The sequence below is a fragment of the Branchiostoma lanceolatum genome, chromosome 16, assembly GCF_035083965.1.
Source record: "Branchiostoma lanceolatum isolate klBraLanc5 chromosome 16, klBraLanc5.hap2, whole genome shotgun sequence".
NCBI lineage: Eukaryota > Metazoa > Chordata > Leptocardii > Amphioxiformes > Branchiostomatidae > Branchiostoma > Branchiostoma lanceolatum.
In genome coordinates, this window is record NC_089737.1 from 13,637,568 (window position 1) to 13,654,539 (window position 16,972).

Sequence of the window (16,972 nt, forward strand, 5' to 3'; positions counted from 1 at the left end):
ATTGACCTTTATGCAATATATTCAAAACATCATAGCAGTTACAATGTTGACGGATTTTTATCATACAGATGCTAGGTGTTAGTAACTTAATAAAAGATCCGTCCAGAACAATATTACTAGATAATAGACTGGACGCATTAAAACGTTCAACGACGTTGTAGTTATTATGTAGTATATTCAAAACATTATAGCAGTTACAATGTTGACGGATTATCATAGTTGTAGCAACTTTTGTGTTTTCCCGCTCAATTCAAATGTACGTTTTCATACATCATACATCATACATATGCCTTAATCAAGTTTGTCTATACTTTGCTTTTCAACGAAAGATAAATATTGTAGTTTCATCTTCAGTGAGATATCACCATAATTACCGATAGAACCAAATGTAGTTTATACATTAAGATTAACCATTATTTGAATACTAGAATATTGAAATTATCATATGCACAAGTGCTCCTTGCGATTTGGGCTTTGGTTGAGTATTCATCCTATTAATGAAGTAAGGTACATACTATGAAATAATAATTTTGAAATATTTACATCCAATATCGATTTTTTTGTTACATCATACTTGACAAGTCGGCTTGATTTAACACATTTTTCTGTAGACTATATATATTATCTAAATTCTGAATATTCTTAAGTTATGATCTAAATTCTGCATGAATATTCATAATTTAACCACTCCCATGTTATGATGATGAATTATATCTGTAACTCGAAATGATGTTTTCACATGCATCACATGATATTTTGTACCAGCATGTATGTGTCTTGTACATGTCTATTACCTTGGTCTCCTTTCATGCAGTCTATACCGCAGTTGTTTCTTGCTATGTGGTCTGCCAACTGATTTGTAGCTTGACAATGAAAATAAATACTAATTAGAATCTCATAAACTGGCCAACTACTGTTTTCCATTGTTCGCCGCAGATGATAAGCTAATGAAATTACAGTACATAACTAGAACTGACATTATATTACATAGAATTGACAATTTTTAATAATGAAATTTACCCAACGGGCATTGTCCTCGTATTTCCAACCATATGCTTGCATGGTCTTGACTTTTGTTGTTGTTGTTTATTTATTTTTGTTGTTGTTGTTGTTGTTGTTTACCACAGCATGGCGTCACCATAGTTCCCTGCATCTCCATCCTCTTGGTCGTCATCGGATGGGATGACGGTGGGCTCTTCAGAAAACGAGACCGTCTTCTTCCTCAAGCTGTCATCGCGAGCAACAGACGCAGTCTTCTTCTGCAAACTCACTCGCCTAAACCTGCCATCTTCGAAAACGTCGTCGTTGCTGCCTGCTCTGGTCTTTCTGAGAACTTGTGTGAAGAAGCCAGCTCGAGAGCCTCCGTTTTGCGACTCGTCACCTGTTGAATCTCGCGAGGGTTTACGAGACATGTTGACGTAATCTGCTCGCTGGCTTGCACGCAATTCGGTTTCCCTTCTCACGTTTACAGAAGATACGTATGATCTGGTATAGTGGTCATCAGATTCGTCTGATCGGGTGTGATTATTCACATATCCCCCAAAGATACGTCCAGTATTCAACTGAGGGCTGTCATCGTCATATTGTGTATTCCTCTGAACTTCGGAATGTTCATTGATAGCTTCAAGTTCTTCCTCAGGTACGTATATCACCATCTCTTCCCTCAGAATATCGGCCGTATGAAACACTGGCTCTTCTGGTGGAGACACTGAAGCTGGCTCCTCGTATGACCATGTAGGTTCGTCATTTAAACTCGCTGAGTAGTTCGAATCAGTTTCGAACTCGTCAAGTGGATAGTAGATGATCAACTCCTCTTTCACGATCTCAGCCCAGTGAAGTTGGAGAGGGGGTGTGGGTTCTTTGGTTTCTTCGGCGATGTTTCTCTCGGAAAGACGTGATTCTGTGAATCTTTCCTGTAGCATTTGTTCCTGGTTGATGTTCAGTGTGTTGTCGACCGTTTGGTTCTCGTATGAGTCCGCATCGATAGCTGTTCGTCGTTGCTGCGGGAGGGGTTGGCGGGTACCGCCGACCAGAAGAAGGTTATCGTACCGGTGGGACTCCTGTACCGCTTCCGTGTCCAAGTTTTGCCGGTTCTCCTCTTCGACGTCACGGTCGGTTGACCCTTCCCGACGGCTCTGCGAGAATGTATCGTAGCGTTCTTCATCATCAGTAATGACTTCTGCCGGTCTTTCGGATCTAACAGAGGATTGGCTTAATGTTGCTCTCTCTGAAGAAACTCGGTGGATTTCTTCTGGTGCGCTCCTTGCTCTTCTTCTTCCTCTTCTGTCCTCCTTGCCGTCGTTTTCAGTTTGCACCGCAGATTTTTGGCTCGTCCGACGTCGCTCTCTCATTTGTCGTCGCACAGTTTCTATGGACGGTCTGACTGGCAATGGGTCTTCGTCAACGCGGTCTGTCTCCCGATCTAAGACGATATTTTTGAAGGAATTACGTCGGGTGATTTCGCCGGCACTTCGGGTACTGTCGTCGCTGGATTCCTGCTCGTTGTTGAGATACATCGGAGACGCCCGACGGCTCGACCTACTTCGTTTTCGCCTCGGAGGAACAGGTGGGGTTGTCTCTCTTACTTTTGCTTGTCTAGACGTTGTAGCTTTTGCGTCACCATTCTGTTGAGGGCTCTTTGGGCTTCTGCGTGTGTCAGGAACGTCTTCTTGTGTTATCTTTTGCTGTACAGAGCTATTGTCCTCTTCAATGCTGTGCAATTTAGGGAGTAATACTGGAATAACCGGACCCTTTTCTTTCGATGGCCTCTCCCAATATAAGAAGTCGCCTTCTTGAGAACTGAGAGGTGTGCTCGGTACTATACGGACGATGGAGCTCTGGCTTTTTGGTCTCTCTTTCCTTCGTTCGTTCTTTTTCTCTGGAGGATGGATCGTCACTCTGGTCCAGTCAGTTATTTCTTCGACTAGTTTCTTTTGGGAGTGGGTCCTAGTCCAGTCAGTTGTTCTTTCGACTGGTTTCTTTAGCGAGTGGGCCTTTGTCCAGTCAGTTATTTCTTGGACTGGTTTCTTTTGGGAGTGCGGAGTGGGAATCCGCTGGTAGTTTTTGATACCGTCGATCGTACGTTCGCGAGGTTTTGCCCTGTGTTCGAGAAACCGGCTGTGTCGTATTTGTTTCGTTCTTGGTGGTGGCACGGGCAGCTTCGGAGGTGCAGTACGGGCGTGGCTACGCGTGGGGGCGCTGGAGTGGACGGTCTCTGACCGTCGCAATTGTGTGTTGTGTGAAGTCACTTTTGGAGGCTCCTCGCTTCGTCTTGTTTTTGCTTCGTCAGAAATGACCTTCTTCGATGGTGCAGTGCTGGTGTGGCTACGCATGGGGACGCTTGAATGGATAGACCCTGACTGTTGCACCGGTGAGTTGGATATGGTGACTTTTGGAGGCTTCTCGTTGGTCTTGGGTCTTCTTAGTACTCGGTCAGAAGTAACCGTCTTCGTAGGCGCAGTAAAGGCGCTAGGATGGATGTTTTCTGACCGTTGTAGTGGTGTGTAGTGAGTAGCCGCGTGTAAAGGTTGTTCGCTGGGTGTTGCTTGTACTGGACTACAAGTAACCTTCGACTTCTTTGATTCTGATTTGGAAGGTTTTTTCTCCTTCCGTGTTTTAGATTTCTTCTTCACAAAGATAAATGTAGGAGAATGGTTCTCCACTTGTACTGTTTTCTCCTGAACTGCACTTGAATTAGAACTGGTCTCGTGTGTCGGTGTCGATGCCGAACTTTGCTCGGGTGTTGATACTTCTTTTTCAACTTTGAGGAACTGTACACCACCTAAAGTTGCTTCAGAACAAAGAAAGTAGACTGTTGAATGAGTATCATTTGAATTGCAATTATCATGACCATGATTCCTTACTCATACAACATGTAAACGTACACGACTGCATATTTTTAGAAATAAGATATGATATATGATGAAATATAGGGACAGGCAGACAGAGAGATCAGAAAACTTTAAATAGATATAGCCAGATATCATGGCAAGATTTCATCAAAATATTGCACCTTAACATAACGTTTTTATGTCATAAGTTATGAAAAGTAACTTTATGACATGGTGAAACCAAGATAATTATTGATGAACACACACCCTTTGCAGGTCGAGGTGTTTGCGAATGGCTGTCTTCTGTCACATGAGATATTCTTTCTGCGAATATATAACACATGTTATTAGACATACAAGACTTACTGTTGTAGATATGGTTGGAGATTAACAAAAAGTAACATATTTGCATACGAGATTTTCAGGTTTCATTACGAAAAATTGCGTAAATGATGCATCAACTCACCTGGTTCCAACGTTATTGTTTTCTTTTCAAGCACTCTTATTGGAGATTTCCCCTCGATTCTGTCTGTTCAGAAACGAAGAAATAGATTTGTTAAATGTGCAAAATTACCGATGACAGTGAAGAGTTCAAGGACCTTTTGTGAGCGAAGCGATGAGATAAAAAAGGAAAACCAATAGGAAGAGAATTAAAAATGGCTACAAATCACGCGTAACACACTGAGTGAAGCCCTACATCTACTTGGAGACTAGTAAAATATGTCCGCTTCCATCCTTCTGAAGTTTGACCTTTTCTTTGTTCAAGCGGGTAAGGATGGGCGTCAGTTTGCCCGAAGGTGGTTTAACAGGAATGTGACCTCGAATAAACCTATAGTCGACAACACAGTTATACACAAGGCCCAGTGAGTCAACTATCACCTCGACGTGTCTACTACCACAGTGTGCTTAGTTCCTAGAATCCATTTATATAGCTAACCTCATACTTCGTAAATCGTATGCTTGCATCGGAAATGGTAGCCTACTACCCCCTGGGGCTATGACTCATATCATCGTCGCCCCCTCCCCACTTTAATGGAGCACCCATCTGTATCCACCCATTTGAAGCCTGATTTTTACATGGTTGTTTGAACTCAAATTTAGCAGGCCAAATGTTCCTATTCCATATTCTCTCAATCATAAACACTACATTTGCATAAAATGTCAAATACTTTTAACTTAAAGTCGAGGCTGTGAGTGGGGAGCTTTGGTTGTTCAAATGGGGTTTCCAACAGGAAAACACTACTTGAGTGGCCTCAGTCCTGAGTCGACTCTAAGACGACTCAAAATCACGTTTGTAAACTGGGCCATCGTAATATGAATGAATGAATGAAGGCCTTTATTGTACACATATACCCACTGGGTTAAGTACAGGTCACGTCACAACAAAAGAATAGTAAATAGCTATAGATACATCTATAAATACATTGTCAAATAACTACAAGAATTGTAAACTCACATCGATTCGACATGTTCGACTTCTCCTCGTTTTTTCGCAATGGTAAAATATGAATCCTCCTTACCAGCGACCCAGTCCAGCCGACATCTCCGCAGCGCCTGTACGAGGTTAGGTACCGTGGCGCCCTTCGGTCCCGCCATCAGTCTCCACCAGTCGAGACTCCTCCTACACTGATCAGGAACCTAGTATTCAGATTTTGTGTTAGATCTGTTGTATAGCAATTTCTAATTTGTTTGAGTGAGAGTTTTATTCAGATCCACATTTAGTCTCATAAGAGGCTATTCTTCCTGTGGTCTACACATTCATATTTACACATTGCAATTTAAACATTCGAAGGCATACAAATTGACAGTAGAGGACAAAAATAACATAGTTCCTTAAAAGCAATAATTTGTAGCCAAGAAGAGCAATGTATTACTATCTATCGTAATGACAATATGAGCTATTTGTGTCACCTTTTTATGAGGAATATTTTTGTTGCGTCAATAAAGCTTCTGCATAATTTTGATGAATCTTACTTTGATATACTACAAGTCATTCTACTATGAACAGATTGTGCAAATAGCTGTTGTGATCTCCATGAGCCTCCACTACTCGAGACTCCTCCAGCACTGGTCAGGAACCTAGAATTCAAATTTGTGTGAATTTTTCTGTACATTTAAGTTTGAATGTTGATTTTCTTAACGAACTCGCTCAGTGCAAGGCCTCAGGGGGGCACTCATCTAAGCACTGAACTAAATGTTATTGTAGCAGCATCTCTTCACCCTAGGTCAGAATCAATGCTCGTGACAAGTATGACTTCACTGACCCATTAGGAGAAGCAGGGATTACGTCTGTATTCTTTTATTTCATTTCATGTGGACTCCAGAAAGATTACTGAACGTTTTCACTGATGGAGATCTGAATGATGATTCTAACACCTGGAATAGCTTGAAATTGTAAGAGTACCACATGAATTAAAGAGGACCTAATGTAGACTTTTTATCACTGGTCATTTTTTTAAACATTTTTTTCCTATGTGTTGTGTATACATATATATAGTTTTTTTTTTTAATGTATGTTAATCGGTAATAGCTGCAAGTTACATTGTTTAGCTGATTGTGGGTCCAAATAAACTCATCACTCAACAAACAAATAAACAAACCTTCAAACTCTGCTTTTCGAACACCATAATCTCGTCCACCGTCTGACCGAGCTCCATGGCGACGATCTTCCAGGAGGTTTTCACTTCTGACTCCACAATGTCGAATGCACGATCCAGATCTATAACAGCAAAATTTGTTACAATACGTGCTATCTTTGTGAGCTAGTGTTGTAACAGTTTAGAGGAATGTTTGATTTAAGTTGACTTCGGATCTTTATTACGTACAAATGTACAGTACTATGTCTCCACAATGTCAAATGCACGTCATATTTTATCTAAATATACAAGACAAAACATATGTTACAGCCAGTGTCATCTTTATGAGGTAGTTGCGTAACTTTTAATGAGGAATGTTGAAGTCTGCTGAATGGAATTGGAGCTCTCTATTATGTGCGAATACATGTACATCTGCAATCTCTATAATGTACGTAAAAAGGAACTTATCTTGGTGGACCACAATCCATTCTATTATGAAGAGAAGAAAGACTGAATGCAGCCGGAGGCTGTTTCCACAACCTCCGAGCCGCAGAATACAGTGGATCATCATCATGAAGAGATTGTGCAAATAGTTGGTGTAATGTTAAGTCGTGCCATTGTCTTTGTGTCCTTGTCCCAAACTCACCTACATGTAACACTTCAGTAGCTGTAACGTCCAAATACCAGGGCACATAGCAGCAACAAGAGGTTTTTTTGTGATCATATATGATAGAAGTAGACAGGCTTCCGTTTTTCTGCGCTGCGATAACAAAGCTTCTGTATAATTTTGCTGGCGTTGCAGCTGCTTTAATCGACTAGAAGTAATTATACTGAGAAGAAATTGACGTGTAAAGAATCGGTTTGAAACAGACGCAAGCCTACTTTTATCATATATGATCACAATTAAAAGCTCTACTTGTTGTTAGTAGTGCAGTAGTCATTGTCTCTGTCCTTGGCCCAAACTTACCTAACATTTCAATGACGTTAAGATGTCCAAATACCAGTACACTGAACTACTGACAACAAGTATATTTGTGATCATATACGAGCGTATTGTAAACGTACACTTCTGTTTGTCTGCATTAGAAAAGTAAGTTTACAAAGCAATTTACCCATTTTCACGGCGATCACTGGGCGACCGTGCAGCGACCACAATTGGATTTGTGTAACCCATTTTCCACATTCGAATATGTGCAAGACATAAAAGTATGATTTTTTTAACAAACAAACCGCAAAAATATTAAGAAAGAAAAGCTTTCTTTATCTATGAAATTCGTTGAGCGATCTGTTAGACTTTTGGTCGCTCAGCGATCGCTCAGCAGTCGCAGTCTCTAGTAGAAAAGGGGTGTAACGTCTACAAAGCATTTGTACTTACCATCCTTGTTGGAATGATTCCTCCCTCGGGCTACTTGACTCGGCATATTGTTGATGGTTTGGAGGCCTTTCAACTGCCACAAAACTTGACAAAAAAAGCTAAAACTAATCCACAAGTTGCTCCAACCTTCTCAGAAGCCTACCGTCGACACAACTTTGACGGGAAAAGTACAATATCGCGGTACGATGAATACAAAAGCAGATCAAATTCCGTCACACACAGAGCTAGATTAATAGACACAGCTACACGCCTTAAAGGTCACGCGACCTTAACCTGGATCAGACGATAATCGTCTGCACAGCCAAGGCCCCATAAGTAACGCCAATTCATGTTTATCCGTTGTGGTTACTAGAACCTATATCCGTCGTTTAAAAAAAAGGGTATTTAGAGATACTGTTTATTGAAATGCAGCATTATAAATTCCACCATTACGGAAAACTTGACAGCCGCAAGTGTCAAGATCACTATCTTGATAAACATTCATTTGAATACAACGAGGTCAAAATTTTAAGTGATTTTGGTCACTTTTGCTCGAAGTGAGACATTTTGTTCCGTTTTGACTCTATATTCTCTAACCTAGAAATCATTTCATAAGATTGATTCGGTGTTTTGAATGTTAGATTAGTCACATTTGTGATTCTTCGAATTTTATGTTAACATGTGACAACAGTCAACACTAGTATAAAGTAATGTCAGGTATATGGGGCCCTGTAAAAAGGGATGGGTGTTTGAAAGGGCCTGGGTGGTTGTGCAACTTTCCGTTGTCTGTCCACATATTTGGTCTCGTGTCCTATCGTCAGTTTAGTGACCCTTTATTCTTTGGGTGATTGGTTTTGAAAAGACGTATCCTTGAGGATGCAACTTGATTGCTTTAGCTAGCCATCGTTGGTTTTTAGTACGGGGTCGTCAGATGAATTAAGGAGGTTGATTTTTGGAGTGTTGGATTTCTTATTCTTAATCTGTTCTCTCTCTCAAATGCGTTACAGTTTCGACTTTTTTTCACAAATCATGCTGCTAATGTCCCAATGGGACCAATAGGGAAAACAGTGGGTGACCCGATTCAAAAACACAAAATATTTACAGTACTTGATTAGTCGAAATAATTGACTGCCACGCTTAATGGCACTTTTCGTAGCTTTAAAAGATTGGCTACGACCCCGAGCAGAATATTCTGTATGCCTACTGTATGGGCCGACAATAACAGAATTAAACTGCGTTCTTATTTCTGATTGCCCATGGTAGGTGTTTTAAAACTATATTTCAAAAGTTTTCTGATTGGTGAATATTGATTTAATGAAGAAGTGTCTCTACTCCAAGATTACCATAAACGAAATCACCATGTGTAGGCATAGTTAGCTTAGCTCAAACACTGATATAAACTTTCGTGCTCAACAATTGAACAAGATAGAAAGAATGGCAAAAGCAACAATGCTAAGAGTCTGCTTTTAATCAAAATTACCAACACCCAAGTAACAAGGAAACACTAATTACTAGTAAGTAACTCTCAAATTTTTCAAATGTATGTATAACAATATTGTATGGAAGGTTTTCCATATGCTGTAAACACTCTTACAGTGGCAACAAAAAGCAGTAACTTCACCTTAGCAACACACAAATCATTCCTACACCTTCAGATGTGATATAAAATAATAATATTAAATCAGGAATAATTCTGCAATAAATTGTATCAAACTCTGCACCAATAATAAAAAGCCAATGAAAAATAATATGTCCCCAACCAAAATTATACAGATTATATCAAATATTTCAATTGAATTTTACCATTTCTATTCATGTCAAAAACACTGTAACAAATGATTAATGATGCATGATTATAATGACATAAAGTATACAACATATTCCTATATACATCAAATAGAAAACTTACAAACTATTGATGTATGCTTTACCTTGTATTAATCACTTCACAAAAGTGCAAAAGACACTTTATAAAGGTACAAAAGAACTCAGTCAGTCACTACAAAACAAGTTCTTGTTATAATTAACAAAATTTTTTGAATGTAGAAAAGGTACATTTAAAGCATGGCATTTCTTTCATTGGAAAATATTGTCTGCCCTTTCACAAAAATAGCATTTTGACTTATATATACTAAGTATACAAGCCTTATTCCATTTCATTCCTTTTCCAGTGTGGCTGAAAGTGCCATAGCCCTTTTTACCAATGTCATGAGAATATTTTTTCCTATAAATGTTCACTCTTATAGTCAGCCAGCACCTCTGACACAATATTCCCTCTATTTGACCAATTTCTACTAGTCAAACCTGTACAAGTGACCACGTCAAATAAGGACTACCTGGCAAATGTAACCACTTTTTGGTGGTCCCTTAGATAATGTCCCCGTTGACACAAGCATTAAGAATCCTGTCTATAGTGACCACCTGTCCACATAGACCAGATTTTCTAAGTCCCCTATGTAGTCTTCTTTTGACAGTATTTTTCTAGCTGGAGGCTATGTTGTCATGGCAACAATGTATTTGCCTTATACACTAACCATGGTGCCCTGCGCATCCCAGTATGCAATGGGTTCCAGCAAAACATCTATTGTGGAACATTATCTGTGGCGTGTTTTGATCTCACATGGCGCTTGAGATGAGCTTTCTGCACTGCTCTGTAGTCACACTGCTCGCAAGCAAACGGCTTCTCGCCCGTGTGGATTCTCATGTGTTTCGCGAGCAACGCCTTCTTAGTCGTTCGATGACCGCACGTGCCACACATGAAGGGACGCTCGCCGGTGTGGATCTGTTTGTGAAACCTCATAGTTACCCTGTAGGCTGAGGTGTAGTCACATAGTGGACACGTGTACTTTGCACAATTGCGACTGTTTGTACTGACACTTGAACTTGTATTAACGCTCGTAGGATCGTTAGAATTGATTCTCGCAAGATCACTTGCATTCACACTTACAAGGTAATTTGTATTCATACTTTTAAGATCGTTAGCATTGATACCTGCAAGATCATTTGCATTGACAGGTACAAGATAGTTTGCATCGACACTGGTAGGATCGTTTGTATTGACACAATCTTCAATATTGTTTTGTGTTTCGGGGCCATTTCTGTCAAAATCAGTACTAGTGTATGTCTCACTCAGACTCCGAGAACCATTTTCAGACGGCTCATGGGAATTCTGTGTTATATGTCTCTTTTTGTGTCGCTTCAAGTTGTACTTGGTTGCACATCGAATACCGCACACCTCACAATAGAAGACGTTCTTTCTTTTAGATGACGTCACTTGTTTTGTCACCCCAGGCTCTTTTTCTTTTAGTACTTCATCTTGAGACAGTGTCTCTGTTGATGCTGTGCTTGCTGTTACTGTTTCTGTTGTTTGAACAGTATGTTTCCTTTTCTTGTGTCGTTCTAAGTTGGCTCTAAGAGGGGTTTGATACCCGCATTCCACACAAGCGTAGAGTTTCTTGACCTGCATCTTCTGGAGTCTTATTTCTACTTTGCAATTTAGTCCTTCCTCTTGAGACAGTGTCCCTGTTGTTGGTGGTGGTGGTGTTGCTGTTGTTGTTTGGCCAGTAGTATGTCTCCTTTTCTTGTGTCGTGTTAAGTTGGCCCTTAAGGGTGTTTGATACCCACACTCTACACAGGTGAAGAGTTTCTTGCTCTGTACCCTCTTTGGTTCTCCTTCTACATTGCTGTCTAATCCTTCCTCTTGGGACAGTGTCTCTGTTGTTGTTATTTGGACAGTATGTTTCCTTTTCTTGTGTCGTTCTAAGTTGGGCCTAAGAGGCGTCTGATACCCACACTCCACGCACGTGAAGAGTTTCTTGATTTGTAGCCCCTTGGGTTTTCCATGTGTACTGCTGTTCAGTCCTTCCACTTGAGACGGTGTCTCTGTTGTTGCTGCTGCTCCTGATTTGCCAGTAGTATGTTTTCTTTTCTTGTGTCGTGATAAATTGGCCTTTAGAGGCGTTTCATACCCACATTCCACACATATGAAGAGTTTCTTGGCCCTTCTGTCCACAATTTCTACGGCTTCAACATTGATATTGCTATCATGCAGGGGCAGACTTTCCTTTTCTGATGACATCACGTTTTCTGCAAGCCTTTCCTCTTGGAACAGATTTTCTGTTGTTGTTGTCGCTGTTTGGCCAGAATGTTTTCTCCTCTTGTGTCTCAGAACATTGGACTTTTGAGATGATTTATACCCACAATCGTCACAGGCAAAGCGTTTTCTACCCTTCGCAGTAGCCACACTAGTGTCAAGGACTGGAATGTTGGTCTCATGTACTTGCAGTGTCTCTCTTTCCACACTGTTGTTAAGGCCTGGAATGTTGCCCTCATGTAGTTGCAGCATTTCCTGTTCCACACTTGTGTTAAGGACTTGAACATTGGTTCCCTGCACTTGTAGTGTTTCCTTTTCCGCAGTACTGTTGTTAATGGCTTGAGCGTTGCTCTCATCCTCTTCCAGTGTTTCATGATCATTTTCACCACTTGTGGCAAGGACCGGAGCATTGCTCTCTTGCTCTTGCAGAGTTTCATTTTCCAAAGACGGCATCGCTGCTGCCGCTTGCCCAACCTTGTGTTTCTTTCTCTTCATGTGTCTGATCAGATTGTACTTGCTGGAGGTTTTTATCCCACAGACTCCACACACAAAACATTTCTTACCCTTCCTTGTCATACCGTTTACCATGGTGTTTCCAACATTGCTGCTTTCCCGTCTTTCATTTGGATCAGATACTGTTATCCTGTGGCCAGTGTGTTTCCTTCTTTGCTGGTGTCTGAGCAAGTTAAACTTGCTGTACATTTCGAACCCGCACTCCGTGCATACAAAACTCTTCCTGCCCTTTCCTGCCAGATGATTTTGAACTTGAGCTTTTGCTTGAGATATCACCCTCATTATTCTCTGGTGTTCAGACTCGCTCACAATTACTTCACAATCTGAGTCTCGCTCACTGGCGTCGTTTTGACCAATGGATGTATATTCCTCTGCAAATACTGGACCCTCTTGGTCGCTTGAAGCCCCATTTTGCTGGGGTATCCTCTGAATAAGCATCACTGGATAGACGTCAGTTTCTTCATTCAAGCTTTGGTGGGTTCTAACAAGCCGTACATTAGAGTCTGAATCGTCTTGTTCATCTGTGATGTCCACAACAGATTCAAGCGGGGGCGATTGCCGCTCTGATCTCGGGAATATTTCCGACAGTCCGTCCAAATACTTCTCTGGTGCGTCTACATCTATCATACTACAAACTACAGACTCGTTGTCGTTGTTGTTTGGCATGGGTGTGCTGTTCCGACTGGTACTTCCAGTGTACTCTCCTCTGAGACCGATATTTGAATCAGCGATCCTGAAGACAGACCTTGAGGCTGGGCCGTCACCAGTTGCTGAAAGCGTTGGTTCCTCTGTTGGTTTGTTGGCAGTAGATGGACTTTGCTGTAACGCTTGTGGATTATCGTCAGTCTTACTCGAGTCTGTGATATCGATGACTTCAGGGCTTGGACTTCTGTCTTCTTCCTCACATTCCTTGTACTCGAGAACCATCACATCTTTAAGAATGTTGGCCAAACGTTCCTTGTTGTTGGTGTTGTTGTTGGTGTCAATGTTTCGCCTGTTGAGTTCTAAGATCAGTTCTTCTATGTAGAGTCTCGGGAGCACAGCGAGGGTCACCTCTTCAGAAAGGCCACGTAACTTGGGTTCTTCAAGATTCCGCATTTTGCTGGAATAATAGAGTTTTATTTGTAAGTTCTTGCCCGAGGGCTTGTGATAGAAAAAGTATACAAAAAAAATTACGTCTGAAAACACACAAACTATCTTCAATCAGTGCGCAGCCTGTTGGCAACATGATAGTATGTTCCTCAAATTTACAAGCAGGCAGAAGTTTTAGGCATACATTATTTTCGCAGCATGCTCTCTTTTTCGAGCGGTCACAAACCATCCTCACCACAAAACCACTGTCTCTAAACAAGAAGGTTTTATAAAACCTCCTTGCTCTAAAGTTACACACCTGGACTTAACTTGCCTGGCTGAACACCTGGACTTGAAAGCAGAAACGGCAGAGGTCTTTGAAATCTTAGAATCCGATCTTTAGATTGTAAACATCTAAGCCACGACACCGCCACGCACGCCACCAGTCGAACCGGAACTTCCGCCCTGGGCACGAGATTAGGTCAGGGGTCAAGGCTAAAGTTATCGACAGGATTTCTTTGAAAACCTAATTTTCTCAAAATGTGTTACTTAACTAATGATACACATAGATATTGTTAGAGGTGCAGATAGAAAGTATGCTTTGAAGGTTTGTAATAGAACGAGTATAAAATAACAAAAACACCCCTTTGACTTGAGTGAAACAATTCGTACTCGATCCCAGGTCCTTATTTTGTACTTGACCCAAACAATGTCACTATTGACACCTTAAGTGCCTTTCTTCAGTTCGTTTTGAACCATATTGTTTTCCGTTTTTCACTTGATCCTAGGAACATGTAAAAACTTCTTTATATCCTTGGAAAAGGCTGAAGTTCTTGTTCTAACCTTTGATCTCTGACCTATGACATTTTCTAGCATACCACAACAAACATTTGTTTCACACGCACACCCGACTCATTTGGGGCCTATTCACACCTTTCCAAAGGTCAGTATTTACATGTAGCTTGTTGGACTACATTACTCTTCGTTCGGCGTAAAAAATGTCCCTGATATACACCAGTTAACGTTTACCAAGGGAGTAAATGAGGGTACTGAGTTATGATATTATACTGTAATGGATATCACGTTATACCAAGCCCCAGAAAATACTAAGTTTTCTTGTCTCTTTCCTGTGTTCCATTTGATCGCCATAATAAGAGGGCCTTATTTGTGAGGTAGTAAATAAAATTTTATCAGCATCATATTTATTATGATATTGTAATAATATTTGTTATATCAGATTGGCCAGATACTGTCTACGTTATCTGCTAAGTTATCTAATATATCATAAAGAAGGACAAACTTTATATTAGTCATGTATAAAGACTGACATGTACTAGTAGTGATTCTATTGTTTTGAATGCTCATTATAATGTTTCATTGTAATAATCTATACTTGCTATACTATTACTAAGTATCCTTCATTGTGTAGTGACCTTTGACCTTACATATCTATCATCAGATGACCACATCAGAGTCAAGGTCGTGTGGTCTGTCCAGAGACGTGACCTTGGCCGTGCTTCCCAGGCTGCACCTGGATGAGGTTGTGCTTGAACTTGAGCGGCGGAACATCCACTGTGGCCCCGACTCCACCAACAAGGAACTCCTGACCAACGTGCTGCAGGAGGTCATGAAGCAGGAGTATTGTAAGTAAGGCATTTTTTTTAGAAATCAAATACGTAGAAATGTTTGCAGAGGTTTTATGTTTGCGGTTTTCGACTTTTCACGTTTAACTCTTTACTGCGAACTTAAAACCAGCACAAAAAGTGTGTCCATTATGTGACTGTAATGCTTTTTACTATTGTTTCAAACTCAAACTTAAAACCACGCGAACACCCCATTTTCTCCTTACCGCGCAATTAAATCCCCGCAAACACTTCTGCATTTACAGTATACTAAATATATGCATTATTTTGTAAAGATGCTAATGTGTATTTGAAATTTCATACATTACTTAAGTGATGTATGTAACATTAATCATTAATGAAGGGGCCGACAGTCACCAAAATGTCAGCAGATAGTACTAGTTGTTTGTTTCCTTTTGTTGTCTGCAGATGGCATCAATTGCCAGTGGAGTGACCAAGAGAACCCAGAACCATCTGTTCCAAATATGGGCAGTCCTCATAGCTGGGCTGTGTCTGAAGAAATCATAGAAACTGCACAACCACACGACACCACTAACAACCTTGACAACAAAACCACAAATGACCTGGACAATGATACCACTAATGACCTTGACAGTGATACCACAAATGACCTTGACAATGGGACCACAAATGACCTTGACAATGAAGTCCATGCTGCACTGTCAGCTGCAGACGCTCTCCCTTCCATTACACCAACCACAGCCACCCAGCAAGCTTCTAAACCCAAATCAAAACCCCCAACAACAAAACGAAGAACCTCGCAACCAAACATTCCAGGAGATACCATAGACACTGCAGATGTAGCTAAGAATGTAAGAAAGATCCTCCACATGAATGACTTGCAACAGAAGTGCTTTGGGAAGCATGTTTTGAGACGTTTGCCGGGGATCGTTGCAGACTTACTGAATCATCCCAAACCCTGGGAGAAGTTGAAGCCAATAACACGACAGTTGTACAGTACCATGAAGGACTGGATGTCACCCGAGAAACTCATCCACAATGTCTTAGACCTCAAGAAACTACAAAGGGAAGGTAATGTATATGCTGCATCATTGAATCTGAACAACATTTTGCATGTTGTATCTACTTGATTTCTAGGTTTTAAAAAGAATCAATACAAACATGAAAAGACCTGACAAACCAACTTACAGTACATAATTATACATTTGTATGACAGCTGAAAGAAAACACTATAGTGTAGCTGTCATACATGTAAGTTCGGGTTTGACCTTTGAAACAAGGGTTTTTAAAATCTAAACAGATGAGATATTTTTAGATAATGGCAGCTTAAGATTCTTGAAACATCATTATAGGCTTTTCGTAAGGATTTGTAACTACACTGTATTTGCTCTTCTCAGGAATATATTTCTAATTAAGCAACTTATTTATATTAAATTGTGCAATATGTCTGTGCTAATACTGTAACCTTATATGTTCTTTCTATATTACAGATACTTATATATGTGAGAAGATTCAAGACCCATCTACAGACAACTCCACCAACATCGAAGAAGCTAAAGACACATCTGAAAACGCAACTGAAGAAGTTGAACAAAAGCACAAAGAACATTCACCTGAGGTCACGTACAATAACACAATAGTGAGAGAAACATGTGTAGTGGATGAACACGCGCCATCTTATTCCTTAGCAAACACTGTGTACATCCCACCCACACTGTCCTACACTACACAGGATGAACAAAACCAGAAGGAGTTGTCTGTCAACGTCTTAGACGACACCACAGACATCTTAGACACAGCGCAGATTGCAAACACTCTCCGAGACACGTTGGTAAAGAAAAGATTGACCCAGGCAATGTTTTCAAGGCTCGTGTTACAGCGAGGACAGGGAACGTTTTCAGCTCTGCTGAACAATCCCCGACCGTGGGAAA

At 40.7% G+C, this 16,972-nt stretch overlaps 2 protein-coding genes across 2 annotated transcripts; both read right to left on the minus strand.

Moving 5' to 3' along the window:
* Nucleotides 1-1,118: 1,118 nt before the first annotated feature.
* LOC136421490 (serine/arginine repetitive matrix protein 1-like) lies at nucleotides 1,119-5,426 on the minus strand. The gene is made up of 3 exons (XM_066408818.1): nucleotides 5,351-5,426; nucleotides 4,297-4,359; nucleotides 1,119-3,790 (listed from the first exon to the last, which is right to left on the minus strand). Exons 1-3 carry the CDS (start codon nucleotides 5,424-5,426, stop codon nucleotides 1,119-1,121), a joined length of 2,811 nt encoding a protein of 936 aa, XP_066264915.1.
* Nucleotides 5,427-9,213: 3,787 nt separating this feature from the next.
* LOC136421736 (zinc finger protein 658B-like) lies at nucleotides 9,214-13,877 on the minus strand. Its single transcript, XM_066409250.1, has 2 exons — nucleotides 13,757-13,877; nucleotides 9,214-13,468 (listed from the first exon to the last, which is right to left on the minus strand). The coding sequence occupies exon 2, from the start codon at nucleotides 13,462-13,464 to the stop codon at nucleotides 10,342-10,344; it is 3,123 nt and encodes a 1,040-aa protein (XP_066265347.1). The 5' UTR covers nucleotides 13,465-13,468; nucleotides 13,757-13,877; the 3' UTR covers nucleotides 9,214-10,341.
* Nucleotides 13,878-16,972: the final 3,095 nt, after the last annotated feature.

What these genes read in the sequence shown, in the direction of transcription:
- LOC136421736 (XM_066409250.1), bottom strand. Translation starts at nt 13,464, where the DNA reads ATGCGGAATCTTGAAGAACCCAAGTTACGTGGCCTTTCTGAAGAGGTG.
- LOC136421490 (XM_066408818.1), bottom strand. Translation starts at nt 5,426, where the DNA reads ATGGCGGGACCGAAGGGCGCCACGGTACCTAACCTCGTACAGGCGCTG. An exon ending in TCGGCTGGACTGGGTCGCTG is followed by an intron (nt 4,360 to 5,350) that starts GTAAGGAGGATT and finishes GTTTCTGAACAG; the next exon opens with ACAGAATCGAGGGGAAATCT. An exon ending in AACAATAACGTTGGAACCAG is followed by an intron (nt 3,791 to 4,296) that starts GTGAGTTGATGC and finishes TTTGTTCTGAAG; the next exon opens with CAACTTTAGGTGGTGTACAG.